At 42.1% G+C, this 24436-nt stretch overlaps 1 protein-coding gene across 2 annotated transcripts in view; it reads right to left on the bottom strand.

Annotated features, from left to right (window-relative positions):
* Positions 1 to 24436, bottom strand: part of POU6F2 (POU class 6 homeobox 2) — a 301009-nt gene that overhangs the window by 18701 nt on the left and 257872 nt on the right. For both annotated transcript variants that reach the window (XM_082192837.1, XM_082192838.1), the window contains exon 6: positions 12319 to 12465. In XM_082192837.1, coding sequence (XP_082048963.1) covers positions 12319 to 12465 — 147 coding nt within the window. The remainder of the gene's footprint in view (positions 1 to 12318; positions 12466 to 24436) is intronic.

Raw genomic sequence — 24436 nt, forward strand, 5'->3', positions numbered from 1 at the left:
TTCCCTATCACTTTGAGTCTATCTGTCTGTCCATCCATCCATCCATCCTCCTGAATAAGTCATGTCATGGCTTAATAAATATATCCTAGGGAGAGAGGCCAGGCCTCTACAGCCCACGACTAACAAGTTAAAATTAAACTCCTTTTCCAGTTGGGCTGCAATGACCTATTTATACATTTTTCCTTGCCTTTTTCATCTATCTATATTTTTTATCTTTACATTTTCCCTGGTAACTGGCCTCTCTCATCTCTCTCTAAACTGTCTCCCTGATGTCCTGATCACTCTCTGATCTATTTCTCTTTTCTTATCTCCTGGGTGGATGCTAATATGACACATCCAACCTCTAAAACAAACCATTTATTTTGAGAGCTGGCAATGTCAGAGTATTTGATGCATCAAACATTAAAATGAATGTTTATTTGGATTTTGTGCCTGGATATGAAATTACTTTTTTGAGAGATCTGTTTTTAAAATGGAGAGGCATTCTGTCCTCTTCCCCAAATCTGCAGCACAAAACATGAAAGCAACTGGGAGCATATGAGCTTTTTGTGGAATGGTGAGCATGTATTTTGATGGTATTTGCTCCAATCTACAAGGGGCTGCATGTATGAAAAGCAAGCTTTGACATGTGCTTGCCTGTTGGGAATCACATAGGCAAATGGCTACCATATGCATGATGTAAAGTATCATTTGGCAGACCCATGTCTTCAGATGAGGCCCTGCTCCAATCACATTACTAGAAGAGTGGGAGGGATGAGGTACTGAGGTGCATTTGTTTAAATAATAATTATTATTTTTACAAATGAAACGAATTAGCTCTATTTGTTCTATTCATTTTAGTTATAAAATATGAGTTGCTTTTAAAAAAATGAATTTGAGAATGAAAAATACAATAGCGATTCTTTGTTGGGGGTTGATTAATTTTCCATTAGTTTCTGTCGGGATGCAGTTGTCCTATATTTCAGAAATGTGGCAGATCTGATCCTAAGGAGAATGCCTGGGCTTTTCAGGCAGAAAGGGATGTAAATCCAGAAGTTACAAGTAGAAGAAATGCAGCTGGATCTCCCAATGGAATCATCTGAAAGGTTATCTCAGCTGTGCATCTTTTAAAATTTCTTATAAAATGGGAGCCAATCCGTATGGATTTTTGGAAGTCTGATGCCCTGGGGGAGCTTGAGAGCCTCAAAATGTTACAACACTCAGATGAAAAGCACCCAAGTCTGAAATTAAAAGCCAAACTAAAATGATAGGGAATTGTGAAATTCTGAATTGTTGGTGAAAACAAATAAGAAAAGGAAACAAATAATGAAAGAGAATAAAATTTGGAAACAGATTAAAAGGAAAAATTAAAGAAGTAACTAAATGGACCCCCTGCCAGCACAACCTAGGATGGAGTGCATGTTGGAGAGAGATGTGCAGAGGAATGGTCACATCTCCCAAATCTCTCAAGGTTACTCCTGCAGTGCATCTCCCACAGGCTTTCTCCTCTATCAGAGCACCAGTAATGGGAGTGAGGCCTGGGGAGTTGGGTGGGCTGCAGAAGAAAAGATAATCGGTGATGTGAGCACAAAATGCTGATGCTTGAAGGTATGGATCTGCCACCATTATCTGTATTTAGATATGCGATTAAAGCTGATAAGTCAACAGAATATTTTTTTAAAAAACACAATCATGTACTCTATATGTCTATTCAGAAGTAAGTCCAAGTGAGTTTAATGGGCCCTACTCCCAAGTTAAAAAAAAGGGACGCGGGTGGCGCTGTGGGTTAAACCACAGAGCCTAGGACTTGCTGATCAGAAGGTCGGCGGTTTGAATCCTCGCGATGGGGTGAGCTCCCGTTGCTCGGTCCCTGCTCCTGCCAACCTAACAGTTCGAAAGCATGTCAAAAATGCAAGTAGATAAATAGGTACCGCTCCGGCGGGAAGGTAAACGGTGTTTCTGCGCGCTGCTCTGGTTCGCCAGAAGCGGCTTAGCCATGCTGGCCACATGACCCGGAAGCTGTACGCCGGCTCCCTCGGCCAGTAAAGCGAGATGAGCGCCGTAACCCCAGAGTCGGTCACGACTGGACCTAATGGTCAGGGGTCCCTTTACCTTTACTCCCAAGTAAGTGTATATATTGTCGGTGGTGGAGCTTCATGCTCCGGCACCGGGGGCGGAGACCAGGCAGGGGCGTGGCTGGTGCGCGTCCCAGGGGTGTGGCGCGTCTCCTGCAGGGGCATGGCACATGCCCTGGGGCTGTGGCACACCGCCTGCGGATGCGTGACGCCCTGCGCGGGCAGGGGTGCAGCCACGATGGCACCCCACCAGGATAACGCTGCCGGGGGCAGTGCTCTCCCCCCGTCCCCTTTTCCTCCGCCAGTATATACTGTATAAGATTGTAGCCTTTATCAATTTTGACTATGCTATTAGAATTTATTTATTTTTAAAAATGGATTTTGCTCTGGTTCTTGGTCAGGTCTTTCAAACGCTAAAGACTTCTGATCCAATGGAGTTTTCCCTTTTACCATTAATGAATGTAGCATTTTCCTTTATGGGCTCTCCTTTGCAATCAATACAACTTTGCACTATGAGTGTCTTTCACCATTGGCTGTTTGGCTGTGAGAAGACTGGACACCACAAGCATTCAAGCACCGAGGCACTAAGGTGAATTGTATTAATACTCCCACCTGTGGAACTGAAGAGGTGGCGGGAATGGTGAACGCTATTATGTGAGGCCGGAGCAGAAACAGCCTCAGGCAGAGAGGGGCATCCTAAGGCAGTGAGGACTGAACAGCCTTAGAGGCCTTTTTGTGAGGTGCTCTGCCTCAGGCAAGTATATTGATTTTAAAGCTCACTGAAGTGTAGCAACAACTTGGCCATGGTTATGCTCTTTAAGCATATGTAGCATACATTTTTGGCCACACACAACGTGATTCAGCTGCTGGCAATAATTTAGCTTATTCCTAACCACATGGCAAGAGAGAGGCTATACCACAAAGTTTCACATTGCACTATATTTTTGCTTGTCTTGCCTCAGTGACCAAATTATTATTTTTTGAAGAATTGCACTGGATATCCCCATTCTGTTCCAGACACATGGAAGAAAACAGGATTTTTTTACAGGAATTTAAAATTTGCCATTTAGGAACCACTAATTATGTTTATGAAACATTTAATTACTGAAAAGTGTTTATGAATGCAGCAGCAGCAGCATTTCCCCCTCACAGGACTCAAGGCAGCTTAGAGATAAAAACAAGAACTGCTAAGAACATATAAAAAAGCAATAATTGAAAAACAATTATGTGAGCACAACATAATTATGGATACCTACTCACTGCAGTTTTATTTTAATGAAAAGTACAAAGTTGAAAAAAGGCCCTGGTGTTTTTGTTCTGAAACAATGGAACTGAAGGCAGAAGCCACTGACTGAACCAACACATGATTCTGCCTTTATAAAAAAAACCAAAAAAACCCTCTGTACATAAAAAGCTGTCATAAAATTGTTATCCCTGATGACAATGGCAACCCTAATCGCACCCATTGTGCTTGATTTGTTCTTCCCCATTGCCCATAACTGGAATGCCGATGGGTGGGATAGCATTACTACCACTTACCTTGAAGGACCTGGTTCTAGTGAAAATGTACAGCTACACCAATCCTTCCCAAAGCTCTAAGCAGACTCACCACCTATAGACTCTGATAGTAAATTCACAAAGGCTGCAGTCCTATGCACTGAATCCAGTGGGTTTTTTGTTTTGTTACGATATAGAAGCAATGCGGCCGCGAGCTACTGCTAGCTTGAAAGCAAAACATGATGGGAATGTTGGGACTGTTCCGTGGGAACAGAGGGACAGTCTATTCACAGTGCAAAGCACCGGAATTAGCTCAGAGTGTAATATGAGCTGTACAGGAAGTACAGGAGGAGTTTGACTCTCTGCTGTTGGAGTTTGAAGAGAGCAGACGTGTTTCTCTGTAACGCTGGAAAGACAGAAATAAAGGCATGTAAATACATTTCTGTCTATCTCTTTCCCCTGCCTGGGGGCAGGGAAGAGTGGTGTGATCTTCTCACGCTTGAGGAGGATCGCCAATCGTGACCTAGCCTGGATCCTGCTCGGCAATGCAGACAGGGAGGTCAACAGGAGATCAAGCCGGGTGCCTGGAGAGTGGCCGGTTTCTCCTGAAAGGCAAGATTTCCTGACATCTTTTTGGAATGAGCACTTCTAGGGCTAGGTGGAAAGATGACCTTGCTTGGCGTTATGTAGTTGAGTAAAGGTAAAGGTAAAGGGACCCCTGACCATTAGATCCAGTCGCGGACGACTCTGGGGTTGCGGCACTCATCTCGCTTTAATGGCCAAGGGAGCCGGTGTTTGTCCGCAGACAGCTTCTGGGTCATGTGGCCAGCATGACTAAGCCGTGTCTGGCGAACCAGAGCAGCGCACGGAAACGCCGTTTACTTTCCTGCTGGAGCGGTACTTATTTATCTACTTGCACTGCGTGCTATCAAACTGCTAGGTTGGCAGGAGCAGGGAAAGAGAAATGGGAGCTCACCCTTTCATGGGGATTTGAACTGCTGGCCTTCTGATCAGCAAGCCCTAGGCTCTGTGGTTCAGACCACAGTGCCACCCACGTCCCATGTAGTTGGGTAGCCATGCCCAATTACAAAATAAGCATGTTTCCTATCAGTTAAGCAGGGAACCTACATAGATGTTGTTTCTTTTTAAAACGGGGAAATTACAATTGGGAAAGGATCACGCCTTTTACTTTTTCCATGTTTCGAAGGACAAAGCAAGCAAAAGCTGTTTCCTGCTCCGGTAAAAGTGATTTTGAAGCAAATACTATCACTTATGGTCTGCAGATAACAGCATTGGGCTGGGGATAGAGTATTATTTATAAGAGTTGAAAATGACTTCAGAAGGGCATCATTTTCCATGTGGTGCAGACATGTTTCTTTTGTCCCACTATTGCCACGGATCAAAGAGGTTGTTAAAACACAAGAAGCTGTGAATGCTGCACAGCAAATGAATAAATTACGTATATGAATGTATGCACAATGCAGTGTGTCCCTCTTTTCACACCAGTTTCATCTCTTGGAGGGGGGATCCCCTTGCCTGAAACTGCATCAACCTGAAAATTTCCTTTGGGGTAGTTCCATTGACTGTTGTGGAACTACTCCAGAGTGTATTGCCGTGCCTGCGTCCTCGTTACTCAATGAAAGTATTTCTGATGCTACAAGAAAATAAAAGCAATTGTGGGGAAACAGGACACAGGCACATTAAAAATGGTAGCTCAGAGTCTCTTCAAAAGAGAGATGCTTTGGTACTTTACAAATCCATCCATAAAGAGAGTCAGATCCTATTTTGTAATGCTTTCCACTCTTTTTTATTGCACATGACATATTATATTGTACCATGCAGTGCATGGTGACAAAAATTCCCCATCTTATTTAATTGTGATCCCTTCACTGGGTTTGAAAGGGGGTGCTTTATTTCCTTTGCTTTAAAATTTACTAGCTTTTTAGCTGATGAAGTATTTAATTTTATTAGTTGGGAGTCAATGCTTTACCCAAAAGCAGCAGCGGGTTGGGGGAGACATACAGATATTATATATATAAAAGGAAGGAAAAGGCCCTTGGCTGTGTTGGGAAGGCCTGGGACAGAATAATACCCTTTAATAATAAGGGATGGAGCTCCGGCTTTTGCTGATGGCTGTGACCGGCTCTGTGACCTGATTATGTCGCAGAGTGTCAGCAGCTGAGACACTACAAAAGCAAGTGCATCCCATCAAATCTATCTCCATTGTAATCACTCTTGCTGCTGAGAGGCTTGTTAGGAGCAGAGAACCATCAGGCCTTATTAGCACCATTTACCATCAAGATGCTCAAGGAGCCAATGGATGCCCTCTCTTCAGAATAATGAGAAGCAAAGTACTCCCATTATCAAACTGGATCAACAACACCATCCTGCATGCTTAGCCCGTGAGCTAATTGTGGATTAAAGCTCTCCAAAGGCAGTTAATGTTTGCTAATTAGTGGGAGCCTTGCATGAGGCGCTTTTCTCAGGAAGATTTTCCTATTGATGCATAGGTTCAGTGCAAATGAATTCTGTGACATAACACCCATGAGTCCTCTGCTGATTACTTTTTCTTTTTTCTTTCAATTGCAGCAATATTCAAAACAATTAGTTTTTTTAAACTTGCACAATAACATAGTCATGCTAGCTGATCAAATTATTGTTGTTTGTAGTTAATACATGTGTTACTTTAAACCACACGAGGGCACTGTCTAGCAAGCACTTGTTTGCAAGCCTCTTTGTCTAAGTTAACTCTATCCCTAAAAGCTGAGCCATTCCATTTGTTGTTCTCTTCAGACAATATGTCTGCTATTTCTCTACTATCACCAATCATCCTGTAAATCGTTCCTTCATGAATAAAGCCTTTGAACTCCAGAAACTGTAAGTGATTACTTCAGTCTAATTCACCTAAGCTGCAAGGTCTGCTAACAAAAATGAATATTGTTATTCTCTTAAGAACACTTGGTTAATTGTTAAAATGAGCCAATCTTAGAAACCGGCCTGCAGCCCTTGTGTAAAACACACATAATGTCATTAAAGTTAAGTGAATTACTGAAATGTAAGGATGGGAGACGCGGGTGGCGCTGTGGGTAAAAGCCTCAGCGCCTAGGGCTTGCCGATCGAAAGGTCGGTGGTTCGAATCCCTGCGGCGGGGTGCGCTCCCGCTGCTCGGTCCCAGCGCCTGCCAACCTAGCAGTTCGAAAGCACCCCTGGGTGCAAGTAGATGAATAGGTACCGCTTACCAGCGGGAAGGTAAACGGCGTTCTGTGTGCTGCGCTGGCTCGCCAGATGCAGCTTTGTCACGCTGGCCACGTGACCCGGAAGTGTCTCCGGACAGCGCTGGCCCCCGGCCTATAGATGTGAGATGGGCGCACAAACCCCAGAGTCTGTCAAGACTGGCCCGTTCGGGCAGGGGTACCTTTACCTTTACCTTTAAGGATGGGAGAGGATGAATTGCATTTATCAGTGAAAACAGCAAATCTGGTAATATTTTTTTAGGAATCCTCAGTGCAGTTGTGCATTTAGGTGTCTTCCTTTAAAACTTATCATTTTGGATAACCACTGGTTACATATATACCATTTGCAAAATGATGAGACTTGTGTGAAGGAAAACATAATTTGTACTTTTCTGCATTTCTGTAATTGTTCAAGTAGAGGTATTCTTGATATCCAGTAAATCTATCCTCTTTTGATCACATGTGGATATTCTACCAACTCTCATCCAGATGTTATATAGCCCAGTCCCAGTGCTCTTTAGAAGTGACTGGTGAACTTATATTTCCCGTGCCCCAAAGAAGTTTTAGAACATTCTTTCAACGAAACTTTTGCAACTTGCGGGAATTTGAGAACAACTCCTGTAGATAAGCCAAACGGTTCATTAGAATAGTTGCATTAGTCCTAATCCCTTTGGTACAAAATGAGGGACAAACCATTTCTTTGGGTAGTGTTTGCTTGACCTGTTTCCTTTTTCAGAAAGTTAAAACAGATCATTATTTGAATTAATTAATGTAAAACTAAAGGTCTCATTCATGTGTCTTGCTCACCAAAATGCTATACCCTGGTGCCCTCCTGTTCATGGCTGTGCTGGCTGGGACTGATGGAGTTGTAGTCCAAATCTTATGGAGGGACCAGGTTGTCGAAGATTGCCGTACACTAGCTGTTTTCTCTGGAATGGTCGTCATTTGTTTCATTCATTTTTTATGGAGAATCTAAAAACTGATGCTGCCAAACTGTTGCATTTCAGTGCTGTCTGCCTCATTTTTTCAGACCCTATGTGTACTACTTTAAAAGGAAAAAAAACAACTGCTTTAGTTGCAGCATCAACCTTTCCAGTGCAGTCTGGCAAAATTCTACTGCCAGTTAGCAGGGACCCTTAAAAAGCTGCTTCCTTCTTGCCCCTCTCTATCACAGCAGTGTCCTTTCATTACATACTTCTTGTTCACTTGCTTAGAATTCCTTCATAGCTAGAAAAAGGCCAGGTTCGCACATCACTTTAAACTATTAACCATAATTTATTATGAATAAGCAGCATGCTGTTGCACCCTGCTCAAAAGCACACTTTGCTCCTCCCTGACTTCTTCCTCCATTGTGACAGGGAGGCAAGAGAGGTTGCTTTCAAGTTATGTGTGAACACATAGCTTGCTTCCCCCAAACCAAACCATGAACAGTAAGCTAAGAACTAAGCTTGCCTTACCATTTATGGTTTGTTTGTGGGAAACAAACCTTGAGTGCTCGTTCACAACCTCTGGTTTATTGGGATAGCTCAGCCAATAGAGCACGAGACTCTTAATCTCAGGCTCATGGGTTTGAGCCCCATGTTGGGTAAAAGATTCTTGAATTGCAGGGAATTGCACTAGATTACCCTGGTGGTCCCTTCCAACAGTTCTATGATTCTATGATCTACCCTGGCTAAGGACAGGCAGCAGTGCGGTGAGGAACACTGCTTTAATTGCTGTGCTGCTTTAATGGGATTGTTTCATTGCACATTTTAATTGTAATTTATTTTAAATTATTCTGTATTTAGACAATGTTGTGCAACTGGTTTTTATGTTTTTAGAGTCATCTGGGCATTGAGCAGTACCTAAACGAACAACAAGAACAACAGCAGCAAAACACATGTGATTTTAGCAGTGTGCTACTCATTCACTTTAAGCCATGGTTTATTTAAAACCATGATTTAAAGGAGCCTTTTTCAGCCCACAACCCGCGTTCTATTATGCACAGCCTTCTGGAGGCTGCCTGCCAGAGTGATCAGGGCCTGAGGAAAGAGTGAACAGAGCAATGTGACTCTCTCCTTTCCACAACATCCCAGCCATGCAAATATCATAGGTTTCTACACACAAACACATGCACACACACACATTCCCTCCATCCATCAGGCAAGAAGCATCATCACAGCTCAAGGATACCATCAAGCCATTCAAACCTGAGGAGGTTGCAGAGTAGGGCCAGTGAGGGATTTGGCCTGGAGAAGGGACACAGCCTGGGAAGAGTTTTGTGGGTTGGAGAGGCCCAGAGCTCTCATCAGCGCCAGCCAGCATGGTCAATGGTCAGTGGAAAATGGTAGTTATACTTCCACTCCAGAGCTTTAAAAATGTGTTAGTATCATGTGAAATTTCTCCTGAAAACCTAACTTTTAGTTAGTGAAGGCATTTTCAAGTTGGCAGTGCTGGCTTGCTGCAGGTTTCTCTTTTTAGACTGTCTGTGGTTGCAGTTGAATTAATTATAGTTGTGATTTTAGCACAATGAACAGCAGTTTCATTTTTAATTAGATCTGGATATGCAAGCCTGGTATATGAGAAGTAGGGTAGAAATAACACAAATAAAATCAGAAATGGGCAACTTTTTTAAAAGCCTATGAACCACCCATTGCAACAGATCTCTCCTTCAGGGATTTAAAATATAAAGACAAATGATGTAGAGTGCCATCCAAAATTTATTAAAAGAAGCCCTTCACATAGATTTTTAACTGTTGCATGGCTTCTGGAGTTTTGCAAAAGTGAAATTCCGCCTACCCCTGAAATCTGTGGGATGACCAGATTTGGTTTATAAAATAAATATTCAGTGCCACTGTAAGTCTCCTACAGGATATTATTCAAACACAGAAATCTCTTCACCCAACAGTTTACCACCACATTCCAATTATTTGCCTTCCTGGGAGAGCCTGAAAGAAGTGTGAGAAAAAAAAACCCTTGACTGACAAACTGCCATGGTTTTATATTTCAGAGCCTTAAATTTACATCCTGCTGTCTAGTGCTTCCTGTGAGAGGAGAGTTTGCACTATTTCTGAAGCACAGATATAAACAAGCAACGTTTCTGGATGGAACTGATCTGACTATGAGTTATAGGCATTACAACCAACTTTTCTTCCATTCCAATACTCTGCCCCTAACAGAAATCTTAATAGGCTTTTGAGAGCCTCCATTTAAAGCTGGCTGCATAAAATGATCCTTTGATGAAAAGGGATTGAAACAAGGGTTAAAGTAGACACTGAAAGGTTATTTTAGAGGGCACAATGGTCGTGCAATCCTCCTTTAATATGTGTGGTGTGCACCTGCGATAAGATGATTCATTAGATAAGGCCTCACTTTGACAAGCTCCATCGTTCAACCCTCGGGGTAGTGATGGAACAATTCTGTACCCACCCAGTAAATATAACAAGGTCAGCATTTTTTCCTTGTGGGACTTATATGATGAGGAGAGTGAGCTCCAGATGTATCTTTGCTTATGCTCTACGTTAATAATAAGTTTTCAAAAAGCAACCCCCAAAACATGATGCTCGAGGGTGCTCCTTTTAATATTTAAACACACTGGACAGAATAAATAAATGCCACTTCTGTCTCAGATAAGTAAATTGGTGATATCAAATCACAGAGAAGAAGAATTTATTGCTTCTTCGTTTTTGAATTATATGTCAATAACTGAGGAAGCACAAATACTATACAATCACTGGTTTCAATGACTGTCAATAATGATACTCAGGGCTTTTTTTCTGGGGGGACGCAGGGGTACGCATACCCCTAAACATTTTGTGAATCTAAGTTTGGCCTCATTGAGGGGCAGTATTTCATTATGAGTAGGAAAATGAGAGTACCCCTAAACATTTTTTAAGAAAAAAAGCACTAATGATACTATAGCTGTGATTTCAAGTTATTAAAAGTAATGCTGGGAATAAGCATTTACAAGAGGTTGGAGGGGTTTTGGGGTGCCTGTGTGAGGTCGCCCCGCCGTGGTTAATAGAATACTGGGAAATTATGTTTAATTCGTGGGCTTCAGCAATGGTGTGACTATTATATGAAGAGAAGTAATATCAAGAAGAATCATACAAATGAAGGCGGTATGTCATTTACTTGCAATCAAGGCTGCTAAAAGACTCCTTGAGGAGAATCCATTAGCTTGCTTTCCACCTAAGCCCAAGGGGCACAGGTTAATTCTGGAAGAAAAGGAGACACCAAGTTATGTGCAGTGGGTTGGAGAACTACATGTTGCTTCATGTTCCTGGGGGAAGTAAAGGAGTGCCTCACGTTAAAATGAATTGCCAGACCAGGGAGGCCTTCAGCAGCTCCTCTAGGTCAGATGTAGATGCGCCATCATGTGTGGGTAGGATTATGGTGAACAATTAAAATAAATGTAGTAATAGGGAGTTAAATACTAAAGGCTAGTCCATTGCTCTGTTGCAGGGGTTTTCTTTGCTCCATAGGTAAAGGTAAAGGGACCCCTGACCATTAGGTCCAGTCGTGACCGACTCTGGGGTTGTGGCACTCATCTCGCTTTATTGGCCGAGGGAGCTGGCGTACAGCTTCCGGGTCATGTGGCCAGAATGACTAAGCCGCGTTTGGCGAACCAGAGCAGCGCATGAAAATGCCATTTACCTTCCCACCGGAGTGGTACCTATTTATCTACTTGCATTTTTGACATGCTTTCGAACTGCTAGGTTGGCAGGAGCTGGGACTGAGCAACGGGAGCTCACCCCATCGCGGTGATTCGAACCGCCGACCTTCTGATCGGCAAGTCCTAGGCTCTGTGGTTTAACCCACAGCGCCACCCGCGTCCTTCTTTGCTACATACCTGGTCTTTATTATATGAAAGAAGCAGGATGTGCAAAAAAATGAGCTGTGGAGTGATCCTGTTCAATGTTCTAGCCAGCAAACCATCCCCCCCAGGATATTTTATTTCCTCCCCAGCTGATTTCCCATTTCCTCATCAACAGTATTGTGTGCCCACAGAGAATGCTCAGCCCATACTGTGATGTTTTGACCCACTCATTTGTCATAACCCTCCTCTGAACATCTGATATCGCCTTTCTGTTTTCAGTGGCCCATTGTTGGTTGCCATCATGTCCCACTCAACTCACCAGCTGAACTTGCTATTACACAGTGATTTCAATAAAGTTGTCTGATCTCATCACAAGCTTAAAGGTACTTAAAGGTATGTCACCTACATGTGATCAGGGTAGGTAGCAGCTACTGTATTGTGCCCTCATGTGGCCTGCAGCACACACACACACACACACACACACACACACACACAGAGAGAATATATTGTGTGATGAGTGGCCTAAACACACACATTTGTAGGTACTGTATGAAACATAGTTCTTGTATGAAGAGCTGCCACTTTAAAGAGGGCTGGACTGAAGAATGATTTATTTAAGTCTACTCACCCACCAATATATGTGCAGCTAGAAATTGCGGTCATGTATAAGGAATTCATTTCTACCCCAAATCAATATGCCATATGAATTCACTGTTTCCTCCTGTCTTCCACTCACCTGTCCTTGTGCATTAGTGACTAGTTGACCTGTGACCCCCTGTAGACCGGAGAGTGCATTGCCAAAGGCCTGCGAGCTGGCTATGGAGCCCATGGCGGCGGCTGCCGCTGCTGCCGCTGCTTGGCCTGCTAGAGGATTATTAACCAGCTGGAAAAAAAGGAAGAAAAGAGCAATGCGTAAGGCCACTCATAGCAACTCAGCTGCTACATACCTATATACTGCTAATGGATCTTAGGGTGATGGAAAAGTACCGTTGATCTGAAAATCTCACAGTGTTTAGAGAGCCTGTTAGATTATGTGCACTATCGGCCAGTTTGAACCCAAACTCTTTACAAGTCTTGCTAGGATCAGCTGAAATGATTCCACATGAAGTGACTCATTGTCAAGAGGAACATGCCCAAAGAATCTTTTCCATCTGCAGGGACTTCTTCACCTGAGGGTTGTTGTTGTTTAAATTTATATAGCCACCCCTCATCCGAGGATCACAGGATGGCTTACAGTTGAAAAACACAAAAATACTTAACATAATAACAAACAATACCCCCAGCATGGTTTAAAAGGCCATAGGTTGTTTAACTGGCCAAATGCCTGGGACAGAGGAATATTTTTTCCTGGCACCTTAAGAGATGTAATGAAGGCGCCAGCTGAGCTACTGCAGAAAAGGCCCATTCTCACATTGCCACCCTCTGAACCTTTCATGGAGAAGGCCCATGAAGAAGGACCTCAGATGATTGCAGAGTCTGGGTTAGTTTATATGGGGAGAGGTGGTCCTTGAGTTACTGTGGTCATGAGCTGTTTAAGGCTTTATAGATCAAAAGCAGCGTTTTGAATTGGGCCAGGAAGCTAATTGGCAGCCAGCGCAGTCAGGCCAGTATCGGTGTAATATGCTGAAGCCATCTTGCCCCGAATTCTGCACCAGCTGAAATTTCCAAACCATCTTCACAGGCAGCCCTACATATATCGTATTGCAGTAATTCAGCCTACAGCTGGGCCACCAGCCGAAGCTGATGGTAGGCACTCCGTGCCACTGAGGCCACCTGAGCCTCAAGCAATGGGTCCAGAATGGACCCAGAAGGACCCCCAAGCAGTATACCCACTCCTTCCGAGGAAGCGCAGCCCAGGGGTCTCCAAGCTTTCCTTGCCTTGGGTCGGTGTCTCGAGTGAGGGTGGGGGAGCGCACGCCATAAGCACACATTATTTTCGGTGCACCTACGGGTTGGAGGAGCACCAGAAATAGCTTGTGCGCATGTGCACAGGCCTCTTCTGACCCGGATGTGCACCAGAAATAGTGTTTGCGCATGACCCTATTTTCGGTGCACATCCGGGTTGGAGGAGGCCTGTGTGCATGCGCACAAGCTATTTCCGGTGCTCCTCAAACCCGGAAGTGGGTCCCCAAGCTGCACCGGTAAGAGCAGGTGGCAGCAGGTGGCGGGCCGGATAAATGAGTCCCTCTGGCCTTATCCGGCCCCCGGGCCTTAGGTTGGTGACCCCTGGCATAGCCCCATCAAGAGCAGGCAACCTTCCATCCATTTGTATAACCACCCACTAACAGTGCCTCAGTTTTATCTAGACTCAGCTTCAGTTTGTTGGCTCTCATCCAGTCCATTACTGAGGCAAGTCAACGGTCCAGCACTTCCACTGCCTCACCTGCATATCTAAAGAAGTAGGGCTGTGTGTTATCAGCATATTGCTGACAATGTACCCCAAAACTCTGGATGACTCCACTTAGCGGTTTCGTGTAGATGTTAAATAGCATGGGGATGAAATTGAGCCCTGAGGAACTCAGCATTGAAAGCTCCACTGGGCTCCTCTGGGAGCGACCATCCAAGTAAGCCCGGGAACCACTGCAAAGCACTGCCACCCACCCTCAACTCAGACAGCCGCTTAATTCTCACTAAATTTTAGTAAGTTAGTATTATTATTTTATTAATTGCCTTCTAAACCACCACCTCAAGGTGATTTACACAGAAAATAGTTAAACACAGTTTAAAATACAAAACAAATAAGACCAAAACCCTGAACAATATTCTGTTTTCTTAAAAGTACTGTGCACAGTTGTTTGACACAGGAAATTTGTGGCTTCCTAGGATTATAATAATCAATTCACATGTTATTTAATACTTTTTCCTACTAAAGAGAGGAAACCTGTTTTTGCATTTAAATTTAGTAGCTTAACATCATAGAAATATGTAGACCATAATATCAAAAGGTTTGGTTTTCCCAGTGACTTTAAAAATAGCTGGTTTTCACAGATATCTGCTCATTATATACATTTGTTGTGGCTGAGATATTTGCTGTCTAAATCTACTTAAAATCAAATCTACTGCTCTCAGGAATAAGTTCTGATAGGGATATTGCTGATGCAACCTGACTTGATTCAATATGAATTGACACAACCTGAGGTGATGAGAACAGCATATCCTTCAACATACATCCTGGTTCCACTCATTATGTGGCAAAGATTATGGGTGGTCTCCAGCCATTTTTAGTGTGATCAAATTAGAAACCTAACCAAAATGCTGCCATCCCAAAGCAGCCCTGAAACAAGTGATTTCCAGCTGTAAATGTATTTAAGCAGCATTATTTTTAAAAGAGTGTTCTTTTGTGAGGATGTTGTTGCATATCCACATATGCTGATAACGTATGATTAGGAAATAAATGTGATAGAAGAAAGTTAAGGAATGCTTTTGGGACCTGGTCTAGACTCACATTATCAGGGGAAAGGGGTGCATATTTGCTGGTCAAATATGTAAGTTGATAAATTACTAAGAAAATAATAATTTATTTCCGCTCAGTCTGCTAACATGGTCAATGCACAGAAGAGAGCCATAGCTAATCTCCTGTTGAGAACAGGAATATATGTAAAAATCTTGATCCAAGAAAGACAATCATATTTTCCTATCTGTTTGAGATTCCCTAACTGTGTGTCTTATTTTGTATGTTAATTGATTGTTTGATTGTGAGATCTGTTGATTGGATCAATAAATTCATTGATTGACATACATTTTGAAATGTATTATATCTAAGGCATTTTATGCGTATACCTAAAAAGGCAAAGTGTCATTGCAGGCCATCGGTAGTGTTTGGGTGCCACCTGATGAATCAGGGCACAGGGTTCATAGAATCATAGAATCATAGAGTTGGAAGAGACCACAAGGGCCATCGAGTCCAACCCCCTGCCAAGCAGGAAACACCATCAGAGCACTCCTGACATATGGTTGTCAAGCCTCTGCTTAAAGACCTCCAAAGTAGGAGACTCCACCACACTCCTTGGCAGCAAATTCCACTGTTGAACAGCTCTTACTGTCAGGAAGTTCTTCCTAATGTTTAGGTGGAATCTTCTTTCTTGTAGTTTGGATCCATTGCTCCGTGTCTGCTTCTCTGGAGCAGCAGAAAACAACCTTTCTCCCTCCTCTATGTGACATCCTTTTATATATTTGAACATGGCTATCATATCACCCCTTAACCTCCTCTTCTCCAGGCTAAACATGCCCAGCTCCCTTAGCAATGGCAAGAAGATCTTTGTTGGGCTGGGTCCTTCATTTTACAGCTTTTCAGACCTTCACACTAGTCATCTATCAGGGCACTGTACAGTAACAAACACAATTTCATGAGTCCTACTATATGATGTCCAGGCAGCGATACTAACCATACAAGAGTGTATCTAACTAACATGCTGAATCAGAATTATGTTTGGGGCCGACACACAAAATAAGCACAATACCTGTGATGTAGCGCTGGCACACGTGTGTGTGCGCACAACCTCCAGATGGTACTTTGTTGATGCAGTAACTCAGGCGAAACAAAATGTAGAAAAATTCCAATTCTGATTTTATTTGAATATTGTGCAAACATTCACTCTCTTCCTTTGTCACCACTGGCCCTACACCTCTTGCTTCCGCACCCTCAGCTGTTCCCAGGGGTGCCAACTTGAATGAAATATTGTCGGGGCCCAGATAAACCCTGCATAATTGATCACATGGTGCAGTGCACACAGATCATTTGAATGGGAATGCCTATCAACTTTGTGGGGGCCTGACCCCCTCCAGTCTTTTATTGTCTCCTATGGCTGTCCCTGTTTCCTTCCTGGATCTGCTGGATCCTACAAAGATCCCATAAGATCTATACAATCAGGGATTACACCAACGAGGATATCACTGTAGGAAAATGAAGGCAACTGAAAATGAAGATAAGTGAGGTCAATGTGGATGAAGAAATTAATATTTCTGAATTGAAAAACTGCCCAAATGATGAGCTGTTTAGGGTTCTGTGAAAAACTGAGTAGTTTTGACTCAGCTTCAGGTGAAATGAGAACGAAGTTAGAATCCAAATAAAGAAATACATATGCAATTCTTTGTCAACAAAAACACCCTATTTGTTTTTGTGCTAATTAGAACGATATTGTCACAGGCTGCAATTTTTGCTCCGCTCTAGAGGCTGAATGTCATACGAATGATTCTGCTATAACTGGAGCTGTATATGAAGTGAATGCCCAAGGATTGATGTGGAAATTGTTTCCTCGGCAGACTTTCATGAGATTCAGTGCCAGCAAGACACCTACTGCCAAAATGAGCTCTAAGTCCCGCTATGGATGCTGCTCTGTCAGGGGTCTATTAGAGAGGCTACATAGGGCTTACAGTTACTGGCTAGGGTTGGGACCAGTTCAATTTCAGGCCTTAACAACAAGGTAATTTCAGGTGGAGTTTTGTTAAAGCTATTTTAAGAAGCTCAGGAAACGGCACACCGGGTGTTCTGAATTCTTAGTGTTCTTGAATCCTTAATGTATTTTGTGCAACTTCTGTCTGCCACCCATTCATGCTCCAAAGCTGAATTTATTTAATTTTTTTTTGTTGTATTTTACTCTTGTCAGCTCGGTTCAGTCAAAGCCACAATTTGGAAATCTTTTGATGAGGACGGTTGCAGCATGAACAGAGCACCCCTGAGAGCAGGAGTGTCAGATCAGGGTCAGCGTGGGGAAAGTACTGGCTCCTTGCTCCCTGGGCCATCATTACTGTTAATATGAGGAGGGAACTGAAGGTTTGTCAAAGCAGCCAGAAAGCTGTAATGAGTAACTTGCTAGCTGCATCTTTTCAAACTGGAAGACAGGTGAGCTACAGGACACAATAGTATGCCACTTTCCCACAATTTCTGCATCACCTCAACGTTTCTGGCTCAGCAACCTGTGAGGACATGACTGGCGGCTGATGGGAGTTAAGAGCCCAGCAATATCTAGAGAGCAACAGACTCTTCCTTGACCAGATACAGTTGCAAATATAACATTTTAAGTCTGTTTTAAGTGCATTATACAAATGGGACACTAGATGGTGATGGTAAGCTAATGGCAAATTCAATATATACCGTATTTTCCGTCCCATAGGACGCTCCGTCCCATAGGACGCACCTAGTTTTTTTGGGGGGAAATAAAGGAAATTCCCCCCCTTTATTTCCCTCCCCAAAGCAGGTCGGGGAAACCAAACCAGGTCAAAGAACAGCGGGATGGCGGCGCTGTGCCTCCCTGCTGTCCCCCAAGCTTGTGGGGCTGGCCCATGTCTGCCCGGCGCGAGGGGCGCTCTGCTTCAGGGTACCCCTCGCGCCAGGCGGCAGGCTGCTATCCGCATCGTGGGGAGCCCTGCGGGGAACTCCTGCAAGGGTCCCCACGCTGCGGATGTCTTCCTGAAGCCTGCCTAGGCTGCGGATGTCTTCCTGAAGCCTGGAGAGGAGAGCGAGAGGGGTCAGTGCACACCGACCCCTCTTGCTCTCCAAGCTTCAGCGAAAGCCTGCATTCGCCCCATAGGACGCACCCAGATTTCCCCTTCATTTTTGGAGGGGAAAAAGTGCGTCCTATAGGGCGAAAAATACGGTATATATGTTTAAAGCATTTTCACAGTGGTTTTTTTTATATGTGCTAGATTCCACCCTAGGCTAAGTGGCTGTATTGAACGCAGCTTCTTCAGATAGGTGGAAATGGACTGATATGTTAGGCAGGTGGCACGTAAATTGGGCACAAGATCTGTGGCAGGTAGCTAGTCTGGTGGCACAAAGGGAGCAACTTGTGACTTCCTTCAATGGCCAGTTACACAGAGGGAAGGCTGTAGGTTTGGGAATCTGTATTTCAGCAACTGGCTGTAGTGTTGCAGCTTCTTAGGTCAGGGGCCCCGTGTTGGTGTGTGAGAGAAAATTTCTGTAATCTGTAATTCCTGTAGTTCCCTCTAAGCTGTGATCCTGGTGATGGAGGAAGCAGAGAACCAGGTGTGATTGGCAGGACTGTTCTTTGGAGACCCACAACACCTGATATCATAGCAGGATAAATACTCTGGGGATAAAGAAAGGAAGAATGATGATCCAATATAGGTACAGTACCACAGGTGGACTTGAGCAAAAGCAGCCAAAATTAAAAATGGCAAACTACCTTTTCCACAGCAAATCTGGAAATCTGTAACAACCTGAAAATCTGTAGGTTTTTCATTAAATCTCACATTATTGCCTTACAGTTCACAAAAATCTTGCTCTTCCACAAGGCATTGTTGATAGACAGCGGAATTTCTTCATGTATCAACTCTTTCCTACTTTTATATCTTGACCAGCATCACACAAAATATTTATGGACCCTTTAGGCAATCTTTTGCACTTTATAAAACAAGGATATTTTGTGTGGTAAAAAATAATAAAAGCTCTAAGTTTCTCTCAGGTCTGATTTTGATATCTTTCAAGTCGATGAAAACATGCAGTGATCACAATAAAATGTGGGGTTTTTTTATTTAAAGGTTGGGTATATACAGATTAGGGCCCTTTGGCTTCATATGTACTATAGATATTAACATGGCAGAGCCATTTAAAATCCCAGTATCTGTAAGAGAGACTGATGTTTTACGAGTTTGTACTTGGTATTTATCTATACTCTGAGTATGTTTTGTTTTCCTTTTGGTGTACCTCAGAAATAACTCCACTGAAGGTAGAGAAGTTCCAAAGTCACAATGGGAAGGGAATAACCCAATAAAATGCAATGGCCTTACTCCTCTTACTAAAGTATTTCTGAGTAGCTGTTAAGATGTGGGTGAACATATCAGACGACACAGCGATTCTTCAAACAGCTCTTGTTTTTTCAGAGGCCAGAACAGAACTGAGCTGAAGGGTTCAGTCAGCCTGCTTATATAGAGCTCCAGTACAACGTAACTGTAACAACTTTCTAAAACTATCCAATCACTGAACGTCACTTTCGATCCCTTATTTGCATAACTATCTACAGTATCCCCCTGCTGGCCCAGGGTGAGAACTTCAGTACATAACACCAGCAGTGTAAAGGTATGGACTTCAGTGGACCTAAATCACTTGGATATGAGCATTTTCTCGTGTGAGGCACAGTGAGGGGAATCATTGCTACCTCAAGCACAATGATGTTCCTCTCAGGCTCACAGTCTATATCGACATGGCACTTGACCAGACCCTTTTGCATTCCCTTTAGATCCTTTCTCACTTTGATTTGTGGTCACATATTCAGACCTGAGGTGCTTTAAAGCCTTGTGTATAAGTAAGCGGTGGTGTTTCAAGAAAGAAACCACGCAGCAAAAGGTGTGCATGTAAACATTGTTATGTCTACATGGATTTCAGTCTTGGGAACCTTGACACAGTAACTTGTACAACCTCAATTATGCTTGTGAGAGCTCAATAAAGGCAGGCTTTGGCAGCAAAAGACATTGCTTGCTTGTACAACAGTTCAAATACTTTCCTCCTAATACAGAACAAGAGCCAAATTTTTATCCTCAGAACTGAAGAGAGAACACGACCTCATGTAGTTAGCGGGGGGACGGGACGGGACGGGACTTGAGGTAACTCTGAAAACAAAGAATATTTCTTACGAAGAACAGCCACTGCCTCAGTAAAACTTCCTTTTATCTCCCACATTTTTGTCTCCTAATTGTAGTTTCCAGTACCAGTGAATGTCACAGATGTTGAATGTTCCTAGTCAGCCATATTTAATTACAGCAACATCACTTTATGCTAGGCCCCTATCTTTGGGAATAGTGGTCCCTGCCTTGCAAAAAAATAAAATAAGGATGTTAATATGACTTTGTACTGACATGAACTTATAAAAGTAGACATAGGTGGAACTTTCTAGTGGAAATTGAAACAAGAGATGTGATCCTTTGGGTATGATTCTCAACAAGGAAGTATTTTTATGCTGAGTAATACTTTAACCTATGCTGTGCTCGGAAGATAAGGTGGGGTAAAACTAAGCAAATAAATATGAATTTACCTGTAAATTCATAAAGTACAGTATTTCAGTGTAATGGGTGCAATGCAAAGCTTTTAAAGGCCAATTGCTTTCTATGCAGAGTTAAATATATGTGTTTAGCGCTCTCTCATTGAAATCAATAAGACTTCCAAGTGAAAGTCTGATTGGATCATGGCTGGAACATGCCCAATTATTGTATAGTATCACCCTGTAGTTTGAAAGAGTCATATTAAGCATTTCTCTTTTCTCGCATACATTATATTTAAGGGAATATTTTATTCATTTCACTCCATAAAAAAGCTGCAAAGATTATAACTCAGTCTACTTTGAGATTACTTGGTAAGATGTCACTTTATGACAATTTAAAATATATGGGAAGATTCTCTCATTTATTAGTTCCAAACAAAAAAAAAAAAAGCTAAAATTATGCTAAGCAAATATCATATGCTGATGAAATAAAATTCTCTTTTAATCAAAAATGGTCCTACATTCATCTACATTTTCTTCAATGTGATCTTTCAAGAATTTTGCAAATTTGCAAAATAGCAACAAACCAAAGTACCTTGCAAATAGCTTTATTGTAGAGAGAAATTTCGTCACATCTAGAATCAGATTCTTGTTCTGCCCAGTAATCAAGCGGAAAGAAGCAGCTGAATAACATTGATGCAATTCTTTGGTTTTTCTGCTTTTCATAGAGGATTAAGGTCTGGAAACCTAATTTGCTCTACTAAACATGCAATCAATAAAAGGTGTTCCCTATCTTGCAGGATTTCCATTTTGCCAAAAAGCGGAACTTTAAAAGCACCCATTCATTTAATACCTATAAGTTATCAGTGCCAATAGGAAATAAAAACTACATTCAATTAATCAAATAAAAAGTTTGGTTTCATCATTACTTTCTGAAACACTGGTTGAAACACTGCACATTATAAAAGGAACTGTTTTATTGTGCACTAGTGAGAAACCATTCATCAATGTGAAAGGTAAAGAAATTGCATTCTACTTTTGTAACATTTTAATATGAGAACTTATAATTAAGAAATATAGCCTCAGCTACTGTTTCATATAAAAGGTTTGGCCCTCCTTTAGAAAATCACGTCCAGATTTGCAAGAGATTTCCTATGTGACCTTGGAGAAATTTCTTAATCACCCAAGTTTTGCATTTGAATAGCAAAACTTTTTGTTCCTATTTCTCTTGTTTTGATTCCTAGAAATGGCAGTGATAACTAATTGCTCCATTTAACAACCATCAACTGCAGTAGGTGAACATTACACTACCCTGAAACAACAAGCCATCAATAGGACTGTTTTGATATGATTGTACAAAGTTGTAGGGTCTCTATTATCAATTTCTATGCCATCCTGTGGGAGGTGATCTGCCGTTGATGCCCGTTGTAAATGGCTCTAGGACCACTTGTATGTGACTCAGTGGCAGGCACCATTATGCATAGTAATATAAATATTATTTTTAAAAGGAGCTATTAAGTGATTAACAGAAGAGGGCACAAATTTAAAAAGATTAAAAAGAGAAAGAAAACCACACATTCACATCGTGAGTACAGGTTTAATTTTATTGGTCTTAGTACAGACCTACACAACTTCTGATGCAATGATGGTCCACCAACCCTGTATTGCAGTGTTCTTCTATATCACTGGTCTTCAGCTTTGGTTCTCCAGATGTTGATGGACTACAACTCCCATTGTCCCTACATTGGCTGGGGATGATGGGAGTTGTAATCCAACATTTGGGGACCCATAATTGAAGAAAACTGTTCTATATGCTTGAAAATCCCCTTGTTTTCAGTCTCCTAAGACGGAGCCGAAGGCAGCCGTTTTTGCCTCCAAAATGTAGGACGGTAGTGTTACAAGCCCTAGTCAGTAAGCCAAGGCACTTCTACCATTCATTCCCTGCTCCAAACATTCCAAACTCCACTTAATGCCACTATCAATGGAAGACTATCTATAAGCCATGATAGCTAAATTGAATCACCATGTTCAGAGTAACCATAAAACTGAATTGCAGGTGCTGGGGACTAAGCGCAGGTCAACCATCTTGCCCTCATGCCAACATGAGTAGTCCAAAGTGATGGGCTGCTAGGTGGAAACAAGTGCTACAAACCAAGGTTACAAACCAAGGGTATGGCAGGTGGGGTGGGGTGGGGTGGGGGTGGAGGGTGTTGTTCAATTAATTTACCCCCTAGATTAGTTTTCCACCCATATCTCTCCAAATCAATTTGCCAATGAATAATTCTTCCAATTCATTTTTCATGCATATCCTAAAAATCACTTCCCATTCATTTTCTCCAAAATGTTTGTTTCTCCATCAGATCTCTACAATTAGTTTACCCTTCTCCTCAATTAATTCCATTTTGGCTGTGACTCCTGGAAGACCTGCTCCCTGCTTTGCAGTCCTTTTCCTATCTGACCTGGGAGGGCAGAGCCCTGACTGACCTCAGCTACAAAAACTGAGGCTGCTGAACAAAATCTTGGCTGGAATTTTTTTTGGGGGTGTTGCTGTTATTGATATTAATATTTGCATTTTATTTAGATCTTATGGGTTATGTGGTTTTTTCAGTTTGGTTGTGTACTTTTTGATGTTCTGTTTATTGCCTGTGACTACTTCTGTTATGTTCGTAATTATGTATTTTTCCATGTTGTAAGCCTCCTTGAGCATGGTTTGAAACCTATGGAAAGCAGGCATACAAATAAAATTATATATGTATGTAAGTATTTCTCATGGTTTCATCTTGCAAAAACGCTGTACATTCCCAAATGAACATTCCCATTTTTAAAAATCCCTTTTCAGCACAATCCCCCAAATTAATTTCTTCCTTTGCTTTCTCTGTTTTCCACAGTCACACCCAAACATTTGGAGAACTCAGTTGAGTTCTGACCTTAGCTTTTTATTGGGTGGGTTTATGTACTACTGTTGCAAAGCACTCTGATTTTTTTTTAAAATAGTGACGTCTTTCTTATAATTAAATAAAATGGCATGTTTTGCTTTGTGCAAAAGATTTATGCTACCGTTTCATAAATAAAAAAATAATGTTTTTGGGAGGGGTTTATTGGTTTGTGGGGGTTTTTGTTCTTTATTTTATTACGTATTTTGTGTTTTTATATTGCATTTTTATTTTGGTAACCACCCTGAAATCTACAGATAGCAGTATACAAATTTAATAAATAAACAAATAAATTTACTTTCTGTTTATATAGGAACGGTGTGGTACAGTAAAGCAGTGCTGAAGTTGCACCAGCTTTCCAGTGAAGGCTGCCTTAAATGCCTTGGGAATTCTCCTGGTGCAGTAAGAATTTTCAGATTTCTCAAGATCACTGCTTATCACTTGAGTAAGTGCAGGAGAGCAAATGAAAATATTCATTCCCAAAAGTGACAAACAGTGTGTTCCAATAATGGGCAAAACCAAAATGCCATCTCTGTGTTGATAACAAAAGGTTTAAAGGACATTAATGTCATTTTTCAATGCACTTGCCACCTGACTATGGGTCAGATAGTGCCACAGTGCATGTAATCTCCTGAATGGAAAAAAATTAGATTCAAAGTGCCAAATAGATGCCCACAACATAATATCAAGTAAAACAAACATATTCCTTTTCTGTGCCCCCACCTCAAATGTTTGAGAAATAGAGAGAAATCCCAGTCATTTCTTATTACTGTGAAGGTCAGCCTAGCTGGGAAAATTGTTTCTGCTTTACAATTCCCCAAACTGTAGAAAGCAGTTAGAGTTCTGGACAAAAACTAATGTTGCATTCAAAGGGAAAAGAGGCTGATATGGCATTGCTGAAGTAATAAGAGAATTTTTTACTCTTTCCACTTCCCTGTGAACCTAATCAACTGTGACATGAGAAAATACACTGGGCTCACCCAGC

The sequence above is a fragment of the Podarcis vaucheri genome, assembly GCF_965113315.1.
Source record: "Podarcis vaucheri genome assembly, chromosome: 12".
In the NCBI taxonomy this organism is placed as follows: Eukaryota; Metazoa; Chordata; class Lepidosauria; order Squamata; family Lacertidae; genus Podarcis; species Podarcis vaucheri.